Source organism: Mustela nivalis (genome assembly GCF_964662115.1).
Source record: "Mustela nivalis genome assembly, chromosome: 7".
Classification (NCBI taxonomy): Eukaryota; Metazoa; Chordata; class Mammalia; order Carnivora; family Mustelidae; genus Mustela; species Mustela nivalis.
Window position 1 is genome coordinate 101,897,034 of NC_139026.1, and position 17,693 is coordinate 101,914,726.

At 39.2% G+C, this 17,693-nt stretch overlaps 1 protein-coding gene across 2 annotated transcripts in view; it reads right to left on the bottom strand.

Moving 5' to 3' along the window:
* The window catches only part of SRGAP1 (SLIT-ROBO Rho GTPase activating protein 1), a 269,866-nt gene that overhangs the window by 118,038 nt on the left and 134,135 nt on the right, over positions 1-17,693 (bottom strand). For both annotated transcript variants that reach the window (XM_082742529.1, XM_082742530.1), the window contains exons 2-3: positions 17,028-17,223; positions 12,097-12,259 (exon numbers count right to left, since the gene is read on the bottom strand). In XM_082742529.1, the coding sequence (XP_082598655.1) occupies positions 12,097-12,259; positions 17,028-17,223 (359 nt within the window). The remainder of the gene's footprint in view (positions 1-12,096; positions 12,260-17,027; positions 17,224-17,693) is intronic.

Here is a 17,693-nt window from a genome sequence, read left to right on the forward strand (position 1 = left end):
AAGGATTCCCCCCACCCCTGTTTTGTGGAAGCAGTCCAAACCCATCTGCATGGTTACTAAAAGCCCAGGAATCTTGGAATCACTGCTAGGTTCTTTTTCTTTTCCAATAGGGTAAAGAGCAATCAGATAAAAGAGGAGAAGCCTTAAGGAAATATGATTAGGACAGACCTTTTATAAAACAACAGCAACAATAATGAAGCATTTAAATAATTCTCAATCTATGCAGATGCACACTTTCTGAAGATCGTATCATCACACATACGGAACTACTCTCTGGTCGTAATTCATGACACAGCAGAAATGACCAGCCAGATTACTAATGCAACAGCTTTCTCAAGACCAGTTTTTCATTCCAATTTACTCTTCACAAAGCTTTCAACAAACATAAGCTGATTATGTCATTTCCCTGAGTAAAAGTCTCTCTTGGTTTCCTTGGTTGCTTAGATGACAAACCAATTCCTCAAACTAAGAAAATTCTTGCACTTCCACCCCTGTACCCCCACCAGATATGCTTTTCTAAATCCCCGATAGCTTTTGACCCACTGTGTATGCTTCACCATCCTACAGGCTACGTTCCTAACCCTAGCCAGCTGTGTAGCTGTTATGACCTTTAGATTGGGGCAAAAACAAGGTGGCCTAATATATCTTTACAACTCACTACTGCTAAGATTAGGCAGATGGCGATTTGGGGTCTTTTCTGGTTCCATACAAATTTAGGACTGTTTGTTCCAGCACTTTGAAAAATGCCGATGGTATTTTGATCAGGATGGTGTTCAAAGTACAGCTTGCTCTGGGCAGCATTTACATTTTTAACAACGTTTATTCTTCCGATCCATGAGCTTGGAATGTTTTTCCATCTTTTTGTGTCTTCTTCAATTTCTTTCATGAATATTCTGTAGTTCCTTGAATATAGATAATTTACCACTTTGGTTAGATTTATTACAAGGTATCTTATGGTTTTTGGTGCTATTGTAAATAGAATTGATTCTCTAATTTCTCTTTCTATAATTTCATTGTTAGTGTAAAAGAGAGCAACTGATTTCTGTACATTGATTTTGTATCCTGCCACATTACTGAATGGCTATATGAGCTCTAGTAATTTGGGGGTTGAGTCATTTGGATTTCCCACATAAAGAATCATGTCATCTGCAAGACAGAGAGTTTGACTTCTTCGTTGCCATTATGAATACCTTTTATTTCTCTTTGTTGTCTGATTGCTGTAGGTAGGACTTCTAGTACTATGTTGAACAAGAGTGGCAAGAGTGGGCATCCTTGTTGAGTTCCTGATCTTAATGGAAAGGCTCTTAGCTTTTCCCCACTGAGAATGATATTTGCTATGGGTTTTTATGGTGAGTAACATAATATAAAAAAAGAAATCAACATCTAAAAAATAAAAAGAGTTAGGTAGATGGGGTCATCAAGAGTCCCACCTACCATCATCTTCCCCTACCACCATTTCCTAGATCAGAACCTCAGGACCTTGTTCTTTGTTGTTCTCTCTGTATAAAAGAATGCACTTGTCCTAATTCCTCTGTAAAACCTCATTAAGTTTAAGATGATGATCAAATGCCACTCTCTTTGTGAAATCTTTCTCCATTTTCCTAGGCAGTATGCCTTACAATCCCCTCTGTGCTCTTGTGGTCTTAGGTCCTTTTTCTGTAAGAGCAGTTACTGATTCATAACGTAATTTTTATCTCTATGCTTCCTTTCCTTATTAGATTATGAGCTCCTCTGGTGTACTGAGGATTTGAGTCTTACTCACATTTGTAACCTCAGAACCTACCATTGTGCCTGTCACACAAGGATAATACACATCTGTTGAATGAATAATAAAATAAAGTATCTGTTTTGTTTTGAAAAGGAAAGCTGATTTCAGAAAAGTTTCAAAAAAAAAAAAAAGGAGAAAGAAAACTAGAAGTTACAATGGATTTGTCATAACTGTTCAGTGGAATTATAAGACCTTGCCAAATAATAAAATATTATTTTAGTAGACCCCTGCTATCTCCATCTTAAGAGCCAAGTAGGTGTAATTTTTATGGGCATGTTTATTCAAGCCAGTGCACTAAGTCAATTATGATTCTATGGTCACTTAAAACTATCAAAGTTTAGAAAGCAAAATAGGGCATATATTTATTAGCTATCAATTATTAAACATTACTATTTTTCCCAATCTAAATAGTTCACATATTCAGCTTCAACATTTTTTGTTTTCATAACTTTCTAGGTTGATCTGACAATGTATTTAGTTGGCAAAATTTCTGCTTGACTGTATTTAATTGTTTCTCTAATAATGAGTAATTTTTTTCCATTGACATCAATCTGACAGCCATAGTTCTGTATTCAAATGCATATTTTTGGGTTGCTATAATTCAAGGTATCACCAGTGTTTCTTAATTCAAATATTTACTCTATGTGCAATATCCCCCAATATGGCATTTCTTACAGCTGCTAGAAATCTTCCAGAAACCTACCATGTGAAATTAAACATAGTCTTCAAATGGTAAGAAGCTTTGGCTAGCGACCAGAATACTGTTTTCAGGTTGCTTTAGACTTTGTTGATCTCAACTGCAGACACCTCGACATATGGTAGGAATGTTCTCTCCTCATCAGTTCCTTACTTAAGCCTGCAATTTCCTTCTGAGATGAGAAGAATGGTAAGGATTCAGAACCATAGAGCTTCTGATCTTTATAAGTGACTGACTAGTATTTCTGAATATTATTTTTTTTACCCCTCTTTATGGGAGGTGAAACGTTGGGTACCTTTTGACCTACTCCATGTTTGTTCATTTAATCTATAGTTGTAAACGTGTAATTGAAAAATCAAACTGGGACATTTCTTTAAAAAAAAAATTGTGCTTGGGAGAATGGAGAACTCAATAAGAATCAATTGTTCTCAACCTGAGCTAGCTCCTCATGCCCAGGGACATTTGGTAATATCTGAAAACACTTTTGGTTGTCACAAATGGGAAGGTACTACTGGCATGTAGTGCGTAGGGAAATCTAGTCATTCAATTCTTGTTCTCCCATAAATAGGTCTCATTTTTTCCTCTGGCTACTTTTAATATTTTTTTTCCTTGGTTTTCAGTTTCATTATGATGTATCTGTGTACTGACTTTTAAAGATTCATCCTTTTGATGAAACCTTAACAGTTCTCTTGCAATTCTTATTTCAAATGCGTTTTCTGCATAAACTCTTTTTCCTCTCCTTCAGGGACTCTGCTGTCTGCTGATACAAATGTCAGACAGTTGGTATTGTCCCAAAGGTCCATGAGCACTGATCTTCCCCTGCCCCAATTTTTTACTTGTTGTTCAGACTGGACAACTTCTATGAATCTGTCTTCCAGATTAACAGAAATTAATATGACTCTTCCCTCTGTTACCTCCATTCTGCTACTGAATCGATTCAGTGATTTTTAAAAAATTTTCGTTACTTTCTATCTTTCCCTTCACTTCAAGAATATTTGCTCTTACTTCTTGAAACATTTTTATCATGATTTCTTTAAAAGTCTTTGGTAGATAATTCCAACATCTGCATCAATTCAGAATCATCTGTTGATTATCTTTTCCCATGAAGTTCTCCTGGTTCTTTACAGGCGGAGTAATTTTGGACTGTATTTTGAATATTCTGAATATTATGTTATGAGATCTGGAGTCTTATTGAAACCATATGGAAAATGTTAATATTTTTCTTTTATCAAGAAATCAACCTTGCTGGGATTCAGAATGCAAATTCTGACCAGCCTTCTATAGGTTGTGGTTTCAATGTCAGTTCTGTTACAAAGATGTTGAAAACATCTGTCCTATACATGTACCATCCAGTGTTCAGTCTGGAAGCCAGGCTCTGGAAGCCAGCTCTGGAAGCCTTGGCTCAGTTCACAAAATCTTTGGTAGGTATACTGCTTAAAATCAGACCTAAGCATATCCAGCGTAGGGGTAAGCTGAGGAGTTCATAAAGAACTTCATGGGGGATACCTGGCTGGCTCAGTTGGTGGAATGTGTGACTCTTGATCTCAGGGTTGTAAGTTAAGAGCCCCATACTGCATGTAGAAAGCACTAAAAAATAAGATCTTTTAAAAAAGGAGGACTTCATGCCACTGTTTTTTTAATCTTCACTGCCTCTGTCATCTCCCTGGAGCTTTTTGATTCCTTGGGTCACCCCTTCTCCCACTCTGCCACAAACTTCCCATGTGATTTTCCTCTGATTTCTTGCTCTTGGGAAGTAGACCGCATACACGTGTCGCTTAAATCCAGCTGTTGATACTGGATCTCGTTGAAATGCCTTGACATTTCTGTTATGTAGGTGACACTCATCTCTGGTTTCTAATATAAATGTAAATATTCATTATTTATTCATTTGATAAATACTAACTGAGCACCTGCTATGTGCTAGTTAGTGTTTCATGAATGATACAAGGACACTTGCCTCAGGAACTTACATTTAAATCAAGGGGAAATGAAGTGAATACATATTAAGTAAATATACAGTATGTCAGAAAGAGATAAGTGCTTCAGAGAAAAATATATTGAGAGGAGGGAGGTGGGGATGCAGACTGTCATTCAGAGTCAGATGGGAGTCAAGAGAGTGAGGAAAGGAGTAATGAGATCTGCTTGAAGGTAAAAGGATTGTTTCATTTTTCCTAGTCATGTATCGGATCAATCATTTCTAAGATAATTTGGGAGGTAAGATAGTTAGTTGGGGGTCCATGTACAACCTGCCACCTTGCTCAGAAGTTCCCTGATATTATGTCTCTTCATTTTATTTTTTAATTTCTTTAGAAGATTTTATTTGTGTATTTGATAGACAGCGAGAGAGGGAACACAAACAGGGGGAGTGGGAGTGGGAGAAGCAGGCTTCCCGGCAAGCAGGGAGCCCGATGTGGGACTCGATCCCAGGACTCTGGGATCATGACCCGAGCCGAAGGCAGATGCTTGATGACTGAGCCACCAGGCACCCATGTCTCTTCATTTTAATCATTTGAATTCCATATGTTCAATGCACAACTTTCAAGTGTGCCTGAAGAGCAGGCCAACTCTTCATTATCAAACAGCCTTTGGAGTGGAATTACTGTTTATATGTCCCCACTTTTTTCTTTTCTTTTTTTTTTAAACAGTAAACACTGACTCATGTACTCTGGGCCAAGTTTCTTTAAGGTTTTAGTTTACAACAATTCTTTTCTTGTGTGTTTTATAAAATAGGTTCACTGTACAAAAATCAGAAATCACAGATAAGCAAAGAGAAGGAAAAAAGGTAATTTAGAAATATTCATTTAAAATAATTTTGGCCTGTACACTCCCAGTTGTTTGTTTGTTTTTTAAACCACAAATAAGTTTCAAGGGCTTTTCAACAACTGTTCTCAATGTAAGTATGGGCTCAACCATACTTACTCTCTTAACTCGAGAGTGCCAAGACCACCGCACCCTGCTGCACGACAGAATGTCCAAGGTTGCTCACGTCATGTTTTGAATTCTGTCACTTTCCAAGGAGACGTACATGTATCACCTATTTAGTGTCCTCTTTAAAAATCTTTAATAAAGCTTCTGAATTGATGGTGAATGTTCTTATCTAGTGAGATAAATTGGCTAAATGTATAGCCAGGCCAATCACACATGTCCTTTTGTCACTAATACAGGCAACGAAGTCAATGCACTGCAGCAATGACAACTGCTAATTTTAAGTACTCTGTGCTAGCCACACCAATAAGCAACTTATAAGTGGCTTATAATTAAAATTAAAAACATCTTCTACAGTATTTCAGAAAATTCTATCACTGTAAAACATCAGAGTTTAATTTTGACTTATTTCCAGAAAAATGAGCTAGCTATAGTTAATAAAACTCAAGAGAACCAGACTGTAGTATTTGCTTGAACTATTCACACTTATTTGTCCTGGTCCCATCCATAATTAAACTGCCCCCTGATGCCATGAGCATACCATTTAATTCTTCTGTTACACCGCACTGAAATGCTCTGAAAAAAGTTCCTCTTGTTATATTATTTACTACCACTGCATCAGCATCCTAAATTACATGTGGTAGCTCTCTGTTAATAAAACAGGAAATTTATTTTTCAGGAAATGGATTACTCATTGGTAAAACACAGCTACGACCATCTTTACTCCAAAAAGGCGAAAGATAAAAATTTTATCCAAAGCATGACATTTTAATACCACTCTTTGACCTAATAATTCTACTCCAAGGAATACAGCATAAGAAAAAACACCATAGATGTGTAGAAGTTTGAAGTGTCCAACAACAGGAAAAGAACATGGCCATGTAGATAGTGAAACACTATGTAGGCACGAAGTATCCTGTTTTAAAAGATTATTTCCAGACATGGGAAATGCTAACAAACTTCACATGAAAAAGACAAGGTCCCAAGCTATATGCAACAAAATCTCAAATTTTGTAAAAATACACATGTATGTATGTTTGTATACTACACAAATATGTTTCTATATACAAATACTAGGAAGATATAACGTAAGATATCAATCACAGGTAGTGTTAATATAGAGAATTTTTTTCTATTTTTTAATGTTTTCTAAATTTCTACAATGAATATATATTTTTATATTAAGAAAGAGACTCATACACAGATTGGTGGTTTTCAGATTTTTAAAAAATCTTATGGAACTTTTCTTTAAAAAAGGTTAGAGTGTTACAGATGTGTTGTAGACTGGTATCTTTTATTGACATAGTTATGTCTCTGTTTGAATATTTTCAATGGTCTAAATGAAAATGCAACATTTTTTCCCTAGGAAATGTTTTTGTTTTCTTTCTTTTCATACTGGGTTATTTAAGTAGAATAGGATTTGGCCTTGATCAAAATATAAAATGACTACAAATTTTCAAATTTTACTAGTAATCTCTCCTTCCTTCAGGTTGGGCCACACAACCAACGATACCCAAAAGTAGGTTAATTTAATTCCTGTGAGTCTGAATCAGATAACCTACAGCATTTACGCCAAAATGGAGTAATTCTCAGTGGCCTGGGACCAGTCTCTGCTGCTTTGAAACCCTGCCTATAACTGGATGATGGGCAGGTTTTGCTATCTCCCCCAAAACTGTCATTCTTCAGGATTTTCATAAGAAATGAATACACTGGGCCAAGACTAGAGTGTCCCAATCCTATGAAATATCTTACCTATACACTGAATAACATCTCCAGTTACCACAGTACCAACAGAGCCACAGTAACTATGAGCTAAGACATGGGGGCAAAGACAAAATACCTACCCACCAGCCTGGCTCTACAATTTATATCTTTGAGTATTTTATTTCCTCCTCTGTGAAATGTGAATTATAATACCTGTTTCACAGGCAGCACATGTGAGTGAATGTCTGAAAAATGCAAAGTACAGTGCTTGGTGCACAGTTAAAATTAAGTGGTAGTAATATACAGAGGTCATTATAGAAATAAACTGATACTTGATGCATATTTATGCAAACCAAAGAAGGACAAAAACATGAATACTTTGGAAACAATCCATGGAGAAATGATAGAGTTGAAGATCATTTAAAACACACCAAGATAGGTGCCTGGGTGGCTCAGTGGGCTCTCTGTTCAGCAGGGAGCCTGCTTCTCTGTCTCTCTCTGCCTGCCTCTCTGTCTACTTGTGATCTCCCTCTGTCAAATAAATAAATAAAATCTTTAAAAAACAAAACAAAAACGAAAACACCAAGATAATTTAGCATATTCAATGGCTACCATTTTACTGGGCTCCCTTTAAATGATACACTTCTTTTAACATTCTTAAAATTGGGAAATAAGATCATGTGATAAGGTGCTTAAATAAAGTGATTACTGCAAGCTGGCTGTGTCCTTTCCTGCAGTTCTGCCTGCTGGCATTAATTACATTGTTCTGTGCGTCACATGAGCAGCACATTTTCTGGCTACAGTATCCAAGCAGATGCAGGACCCTCTCTTTCAGCCTGAGTAATGGAAAGAGCAAAATCTCATCAGTTTGGGAGGCACGGCTGGAGAACAGAGAAAGAAACACCTTGCTACCTCCTGTTCTTCCGGAAAGAAACAAGGGCTGATAATGACACAAACCCACGTGTACAAGGAGGCTCCAATTCCCAACCTTCTCCTAAAAAGGCCTCAGTGAAGCCCCAAAGTTAAGACTCTCCATGGGAAACACCTGGGGGGTGGGCACTTCAGGGATCTGGAGTGGGGGTGAGGGGGTGTTGACCAACACAGTATGCATTGGGTTATTCCCTGATTTCCCATTCACTGAGGAAATGTGAGAACCAAAATTTTAATCTGGCGATAATCAAGGACACTGGGAAGACACTCCCCAGAGTGTGCTTACAAATATGGTTTGGAAGATCCTAGTAAGTGATAAACCAACAATATGCAATGATCTGGATGGGGTCATCACATATATTCTCCTTAGAATGAGGACACACTGAGTATAACGGCTTGAAGAAACATTTAGTATAATGGTACAGAGTAAGGGTTTAGAATACAGACAATAGTAAAGATAACAGTTAAAAGATAATAGTTAAAAATTACCTAGGACTTCTTAAGTCCAGACACCGGGCTAAGTGGCTTCTCATGGATGACTCATGAATCCTCCATATAATTACCCAGAATAGGTCACTATATCTACTTTACAGATGCAGAAACAAAGACCTAAAATGTTTACAAATATTTCCAAGCCCACACAGATCGTGCTAGTGACAAAGCCAAGATACATGACCAAAAGTATCTGATTTCAGAGCCTAAAAGATGAACCACTACATGTAATTCTGACCAACAGGGTTCATTTACAGTTGGAAAGGCCTAAATCTGAAATAATCAATATATGAGTAATTGAATATTGTTGTTTTTTAACACAGTTTCACCATTTCTGCTTGCTGAAAATCACAACTATTTCTGATGTGATTAAAATTTAAGTTTTAAAGCTATTCCTTATACCTATTCTTTATACCTATGCATGGAATTAGATAGATATTTTTCTAAGTATCTTCCGGATTGTTATGTCCATTTGGCACAAAAACATTCCTAGAATTACCTGCTTCAGACTCTTTATTTGACAGAACAGTTTGGGTAAAAGGATTTTCTACTGCTGGCTAGATGGAATACAATACAGCTGTGTAAGAGGCTGAACCTGTCACGTACCCAGCATTTATCTCGCTCCATCTCCATACAGACATGGGGATACTTTTAAAAAATGAGGAAGTCTCAAAATCCTCTCCCCAAAAAAGACAAGCATTGTGCTAAGAATTCCATAAGAGTTCTAAAGGTCACTTCAGACTAGCTCTGATGATTTCTTTCCATTCTGATAGAAAATACGCTTCTGGAACCATTATAATGGAAGAAGAGCTGGACTGAAGAGAAAGGTTTAGTAATAAAAAAAAGAAAAAAAAAAAAACGGCAGAAGAGACTAGTCTTGCTTTTTAATCTAAAGGGACCTAAAGTTCTCCGGGCTTGATAGGTATGGATTTAGCTTCCTGTTCTTCCTGACAAATGTGTCCTAGCGGGCTGGTTTGGCTTCTCAATAAGCTCCGATCTTTCCCTTTTGCCTTCTTCTCTTACACTTTCTTTTTCCAGCAACAATATATGGAAAAGTGTGGGATGTAGTGTGCTGGGTTTGCTTGAGAAAGGTAGAATTCGACACCTGTAACTGTAATGACTGTTTACTCTCCAGCTGGTCAGCAATGGTTAGAAGATGGTTTGCCCCACTAAATGCCAAAGCAACCAGTAGTCCCCTATAAACAGCATTCCAAGAATTAGACTTCTTTAGAGTCCCAGGAAATCTGGAAGGAAGAAAACTTCTAGGTAGCAAACAGGCGGTGTGTGTGTGTGTGTGTGTGTGTGTACACACACACGCACTTGTGTGTTTACTGTACATTCCCCAGACTCTTTCTTCAAGAGCCGAGAAGTTATTTCCCCAACAACTGGGAATATCGGCTGGTGAAACTCACAGCTGATCCCGCTCTGAGAATTGCCCTTGGGAACAACCCTCCACCAAAAGGAGCTGCTTCACCCTAACACTACTTAGAGCCTCCCCAAGGGTAGCTCAAATCCAATGACTGCAAAACAAAGGCGAGGCCTCCTCATCTGGACAGGACACAACTCCAAAGGACCATTCTAGCTTCAGCACAGCCTGAGGTTCAGCTTCTCTCCCTCTGCCCCATCCTGCCTTACCCACCCCCTGCAAGAGTGAAGCACACTCTTGAATCTCTTGAATCATCTCCCAAGATCACAAAGCAAGGAAGCCAAAAGAGCTGGCGTTCAACCCCAAGTCTCTTTGACTCTCTGCCCCAGGTTTCTACCAACTGTATCAAGCCCTGGACTTTGATTTACAAAATTCAAATCCTCACATCTTAGTAAGACATACAAAGCACCTTTCTATAACAACCATCCTTCCTAGCCTCACATCCCAGCACTCAACTCCCACGTGACCCTGGCCCAGGGACATCAAACCCTTTCCTGAACACACCATATTACCGCTTTCCCTGGAACAGTTGTCTTTGCTGCTTGATGACCACCTGCTTCTCCTACAGGTCTCACTCCAATCCTCGCTCTTCTGTGAAGAATTTCCTGACCCTTCCAAAAGGTTTAAGATCTTCAGCTCTGAGCTCCCACAGCAGGTTGTGTGTCCCTTTAGCTTGGTAAATGCTAATTACTATAATGAGTTCCGTGCAAGCAGGGACGTGTCTTTTAACTCTGCTTCCTCAGGCATTTTAAAGATGTTCTGTTGAATAGATACATAAATGAATTCGACTGAGGTGTTGGCTGAGACGGTGTGGCTGAATGGAGGCCAGCCTTCCCACGCCTAAAGCATCACATAGCACCATCCAAATTTGGATAGAATGTGACCTTCTTGAGCATGAGGACTGGTTTTTCATCCTCTACGTAGCCTTTCCAAGACCTAACACCATCTCCTGCTCATAGATGTTCAAAAACCCCAATGAACTAAATGAGCCATTGGCCGAAAGAGCTGACACCTGAGAAAATCATTTTCATGGCTCTATAAACTATTTTTCACATTTCTAGTTTTTAAGATCCATTGGGCATTTCTCTATCTGTTCTTATCTTAATAGGCTCTTTCAAATTGTTTTAAGTTCCTCCTTTGTTTGAATCATTTATATTTTTTTTCCTATTTCACACAGCAAAAGAGGACCTGGAGTTTGCTAAATTCTGTTTCTGGGTCAGAAAGAGAACCTAACGTGGACACATCAAACACAGCTGAGAGGTTTTCCAGCTGGCCGGCCTAACACTACATCTTTGTTTCCAAGGGCCCCTTTGAAACATAAATATGTCATTAATCTACAAGGTGGCCCCCCCTTTCTGAAACTAATGTTTACTTCCTGACCAGAGTACAGTTATGGATATAAGCACCACATGCTACTAGCACAAAGCTGAGGATAGGTGGGGAGAACCCTTGTCCTATAAACATAGAAAAGGAAAGCCAGTCTTACTGGGCATGTAGCTGCATTCCCCACACAGGATATGGTCCAATTCTGTGACTGTTCTCAACAAAAATAAAATTACTGAGAGCTGGCTGAGAGTAGTAACAATGATAAGAAGGCTTAAAAGCCCAGCTCCTATTTTGTAAATGGATTTGGGAAGGCGGAAGCACTCTGGCATGTAAGAGCCTGAATTTTCTGTGCCCTCTGGGATTGTCTTCATGTCATCCTCTCACCACCTCCGCTGCTAGTCTGCTGAGAGCAAAGAAAAAAACCATGATAACATTTTCCCGAGAGAGCAGCGCATCTGGTTATCCTGTCCTTCACAAGTGTCTGATCATGTGTGAGCACCAAACACAGACTCTAAGGCTTTTCCCCTCTGGTTTCATTTTTCACAGCTGTAGGCAATGCGTTCCTAAGGACAGACGGGCAATCTGCAGGTACATCTCATTTCGCAATTTTGCTCACGTTGTTCAGGTCACAGATTCAGCAATTTACAACTCTGTACATACGCCTGCTCCGGCTAAACTTTTTTATTCTGTGTCTTTAAAATATTCCTTCTTTTAGCTAAAAACTCATGGAGTACAATTAAGGAACGAAGGCACCAGACCCTTCTCAGTCGTGCTTAGGGGCACAGGTTATGGGAAAGTACACTGCGGCAGGACTGAGATGGAAAGTACCTTTTTAAACATCCTGGTCGAGTCCTCACTTATCTGCATGAACCGCATAATCACATTGTTCAGGTAGATGTCACTCAAGGTTGCATGGTCTTTGCTCTCTCTTCTCACTTGGTTCAGAAGCAGATACCAGCAGTTCACTGGAGACAACAAGTTCTGGTCTTTCCTGAGAAGTGAAAAAAAAAAAAAAAAAAAAAAAAATGGAATTACCATCAATTTCGAAGCTGTCCAAGCAGCTGAGGGAAGTCACCAAGGCACACGAGGAGCCACAACAGATGGGTATTGTCGCTCTTCTTCCTACTCTGGGTGTTGCTCAGAGAGGGCTACTCAGCAAACAGCAGAAGAGCCTTCCACGCTGTGATGGCGGAAAGCCAGCAATTCCCTAGACTCAAAAAAAATTGGACCAAGAACACCAATCAAAACCCACACTCCTGACATGGGCCATTGGATCCTAATATACACAATCACAGGCAGGCTTTCAGCTTTAAACACCCCATTGTGAAGAAAGTAGTTATATTTACATAAAAATCTATTGACTATTGTCTCACAGACAGACTGTGGTTTGCCACTACGCACAAAGTCTGCTTTGAATGTCCAGTCTGCTGCTGGAAAAGAGATCTGGCTAGGTATGCTTTCCGTGGAACATACATTTGAGGATTATTTATTAGTCCCCTGATATATAAACATTAGCTTCCCAAAATGTGTTCCTGGGAATCAGAACTTGACAACATTCTTGGGAGGCTCGTGAACAGAACCAAGAAGTTTACTGACTTATAACTTGTCACTAAACTATTCCACATTTGTAAACATACTTTGTTTTATTCCAATATTTTTATTTTAATTCACCTTTTTAAGTAGGCTCCACACCCAGCGTGGGGCTCGAACTCAAAAACCCAGGATCAAGAGCAGCAATGCTCTACCTATGGAGCCAGCCAGGTGCTCCTACCTCATTTTATTCTAGATAATAAGCCTAAAAGTGAATATAAACCACAAAAGACGACTTGTAAAAAATCTTAAAGAAAACTTCCAAGCAAAACAAGTAACTAACTGGGATATTACTACTTCAAAAAAAAAAAAAAAAAAAGGAAAAAGTATAATGCTTTTTGTTTTTTGAAGTCTAACTGAAAAATGAAGAAAAGGCACCAGAGGCTTAAGCTAACTCAGGGACACTAGAGCCATCTGTATCAGACATGTTATTCTACGACTCATGATCACTTATGACTCTAAATATTAATTGAGGAAAGAAATCATTAAGTCAGCACTTTCTGCCTATATGTTCCTCAGATTCAGGATTTGATAATGAATCAAGTCCGAACGCTCTACAGAAGGAAGAGAAAGTAGAGGACGGAAGTAGAAGCAGGAACAGGTGCAGGGGGAAAGTCCTCTTCTGGGGTCCTAGCCCTGGCTCACACTAGAAAAGCCTCCTGGCACAGCAGAACTACAGCCCCAACCTAGAAAATGTCCTTTTTTTCTCAAAGCCATCAAGCAAGGGGCACTGGTTCTATGACAGACAACAGCCCTTCTATTGACATTCTCTATCCTGTGAGCCTAAGAGATAAAGATCACCTTGTTATACTGACTTTTACATGTGTCCTTTATGCTGAAGTAACCCATACATTCTTTGAGAACATTTCTTACTTTGACAACATCTCCTATGTCTTTGTATCCTAAGTGCCTTCCCCATGGTAAGCATTTAATAAATGTTATTTCATTCACTGAATAAACACATAATATTGCCTTAATAAATGATAACAATATCAAAATACCAATACCACTAACAGCAGTAGCTGTCGGGCATGCATCAGTTACTCTAAGGAATATGGATCTGTACTGTTCGAGTTCAATTCCCACAGCTACACTTATAGCTACGTGATCTTGGCCAAATTGTTTAAGCTTTTCTCTGTGCCTGTAACTTCATTTGGAGAATGGGTAAAATAACAGTATTTATAAGATTCTTATGAGGATTATTTCAGTTAATATATGTATATTTTAATGCTTACTTAGATCCATAATAAGTGCTCTACAAAGTACGCTATTTTTATCTAGGGGATGTTCTAAAGACTTTACACACAGTAACTCTACATAATCCTTACCACTACAATTCAAGGCAGAAATTCTTTGTATCCCCTCTATCCGTGAGAGAAGTGAGGCTTAGTGAGGCACGCTGATTTGCTGTTAAGACCAAAGCTGGTTTCAGAGTCTTTGAGTAGGATGAAGGCTGATCTAAGCCTTGGTCTTCTGTCAGAGGTAACTCTAAGCTAAGGACATAATAAACTACATGATGAACATCCCCAAGCTGAGTGCTGTGCCCAGGACTTAACAAGTATCTGGTGGAGAGGAGAGGAAACACTGAGTACATAATCCATGCCGACTATCAGTCACATCAAGCACTTCATCATGTTTCACATTTAATGGTCACAAAATCTCATTGTACAAATTAGGAAACCAAGGCTCAGAAAGGGTAAGCAATGACCAAAACCACACAGCAAAGCCAGTATTCGAACCAGATCTAGCTCTTTCATCAAGTCTGTCCTTGATTTTCTTCCTACCCTTGATTTGTCCTTTCTGTAGACTCATTATCCATCTTACCTTCATTCCCATATTCAATAAACTTACCCAAGTCAAAGAAAATTCCAAACGGTTTACCTTTTGACAAAAACACATCCACAAACTGGGAGGAAGAAAAAGGAGCAGCTGAATCCCTAAGGGATCAGACTAAGGTGCATGGGCTCATACCCAGTTTGCAACCAATTACCAAGTGCACAGAAGATATTAAAAAATATTTACTGAATGGGTGAATGGGCTGTTTTCTTACTTTAAAAAGGGACAGTTACTATAATAGAGTACTGGCTTCAGTCTCCTTTCCAGCTCTAGTCTCTTTCAAGTACATTGGACATCTGTCCACCCTGGAAACCATGACTAAGATTTATTTCTATGTTGGGCCAACACGAGAGGCTGCCATTTAAAAAAAAAAAAAATTCCCTATCTAGAATTATTCTGCATTTGCTTCTGCAAAAGTACCCTGGGGATACTGCCCACCCTACTTTTTATGTAGGATCTAAGGCCACAGAAGGGTATAAAAGAAAACAGCAAAGCCAGCGATGAAGACAAAGACAGGCCTCTCTGACACCCCTCCAGTCTGCAGCTCAGGCTGAGCAGACAGGCCTTGTTGTTGCAGGGGGTTGGTGGTTTTCTGTTTTACCAACGCACTGAGACAGTCGTTGTGCTGGTCCCAATTTTATGCTGGAGTGCAGCGCAAAAGGGTTGCCGGTAGAAAACCTCTAGTCCCACCGCCCTACCTTGCACAGGCCTCACCTTTAGTCCCCATATGGGACTAAAGCGTGGATATAAATGTCCACTTGAGTTTTCGGTTTCCTCTTCCTTTTTTGGCCCCTGGAAATTTCCCTTACTTTCCTATGAGTTCAGTTACACATTCAAAATGATGTCTATCATATTTTAATCGCATTTCTGGGGGTTTTATAAAAGAAATACTTTTCAGATTACCTAGTCTACTATATTTCCGGAAGATTGTGCTGCCTTTTAATTATCTCCCAGAGAAGTCTATTTCTTTGTCCCTTTAGTGTTGCTAGTGCACGCCATTACTGTGAGCCCCCTGCATGGTCTCCCTTGTCCACTATGGCTTCTTCGTCCATAGTCCTATCTGTGGTCTTCGTCATCATTCTAAAATGCAGGTCTAAGGGGTGCCTGGCTGGCTCAGTTGGTTAAGTGTCTGCCTTCGCTTAGGTCATGATCCCAGGGTCCTGGGATGGAGCCCCACATTGGGCTCCTTGCTCAGCAGGGAGCCTGCTTCTCCCTCTCCCTGCCACTCCCCCTGCTTGTGCTGTCTTGCTCCCTCTGTCAAATTAAATAAATAAAATCTTTAAAAATAAAATAAAAATAAAGTCCAGGTCTGAGCTGGCCAGTCTTCTAATTAAAACTCTCCAAAGGCTTCTCATGCTCTCAGGACAAAGTCCAAACTGCCAAGTGTGATCTACAAGCCTCCTGGACCTGGCACAATTTCATCTGGAGCCACACTGCTCACCACCTCACTACTCGCTCCCACCCAACTGCTTCTGTTCCACAAAACTGCCTTACACCCCTTCCTTCTAATCCCTGATGCAGGATGTTCCCCTTGCCTGGAACCTCCTCTTCTGGGCCCCTCAACTTGCCAACTAGTCATTCATGTTTCACTTACGTGTCACTTCCTCCAAGACCTTTCTCTGACCTTCCCTTCCCTATCTCCACTACTAAATGGATTTCCATCGGGTCTGTCTGCACTTACCCTGTCACAGTACTTGGATTCTCCATTAAAGTTGTCTGCCTACTTGTCTGTCTCTAGGATCTAAATTACAAAGCAAATTTCATATCAGAAAATCTGTATATATTTTTTAAACAAAGGAAGTACATCAAAGTTGTTGTTTTTTTAATTAATTCAAGGTTTAATTGCATTTGGTCATATTATTTTCCTAAAGATCCTTGTTTTAAGTCAGTCTCAACTGCAGTAACCACAAATATGACTGGGCGGGGAGGGACCTAAACATAAGCAACCCCTACTGCTTATTTTCAAATCACTACAGAAATCCTGAGATCTTTGCTTGAAGAAGCAGCCATCTTAAATGTGCCCACTGAAACATCTACCTGGTAGAGAGTGACTCCCACTTTTCTGTAATCAGATATTTTATAAACACACACCTTTTCTTTATTTATAAAGTTATCCACAAATATACATTTACTGGCAAGAAAAAATATCAAGAGATCACTTTTAAAATGTGATACATTGATGCTCATAAATTATAAATGCAAAGAGTTGCCTTTTATATATGGAGATATGCTAATCAACAGCTTCTCAAAGATGGAAAATTCTAAAACCAAGGAGGTGTTAAGAAGGTAGGCTATCACCTTGGAAAGACAAATTTGAGTCAAATCTCTCTTACTTGTACTGTTGATGATCCTTAGTGCTTCTTGTCTTTGCCATGAACCTTTCTGCTAACTTCTCTAAGTTCCGAGAATATTCCGTCTCAATTTCAGCTTTTTTCCGGAAGAAATCCTGCAGGTCCTGGAGAAGCTGAACTCTCATCTCTGTTTGCTGTTCCAGGCATTTTTGCTGTTCTACCAGCTGAGCTCGAATTTCTAAGAAAAGAAGAGAATCCATTGGATGGTTTTGTGAAAATCAGTGAGGTGTGCTGGTATGTGCAAAATAAAGGTAAAGAATCCTACGACACATTTAGCTCTGTATTGGACCTTTACGAGATTGCTGGGTCTAGATTCATTCTTTACATAATCTGCTGACCCTTTAAAAGAATGAGGCAAGTCCCAGGAAAGAATGTCAGAAATTAGAACAGAAACATGGGTTACATTTGCAATGCCACAAACATGCATGGAGTCATGAGGCAAAAAAATTAAAGCCTTGGAGATAACAATTCATGACACGTGACATCTTTGAGGTGCTGCGTACATTGTAATTTCTTCAACAGCATTTTCCCTCAACTATCCCTTATGAGTTTGAATGGCAAAGATGCGAGCATCATTTCTTCCAGACTTCTGAACCACCGCCTATTTGCCAGTTGGCACATACAGAAACTGACAGCTGGTAATTTGTA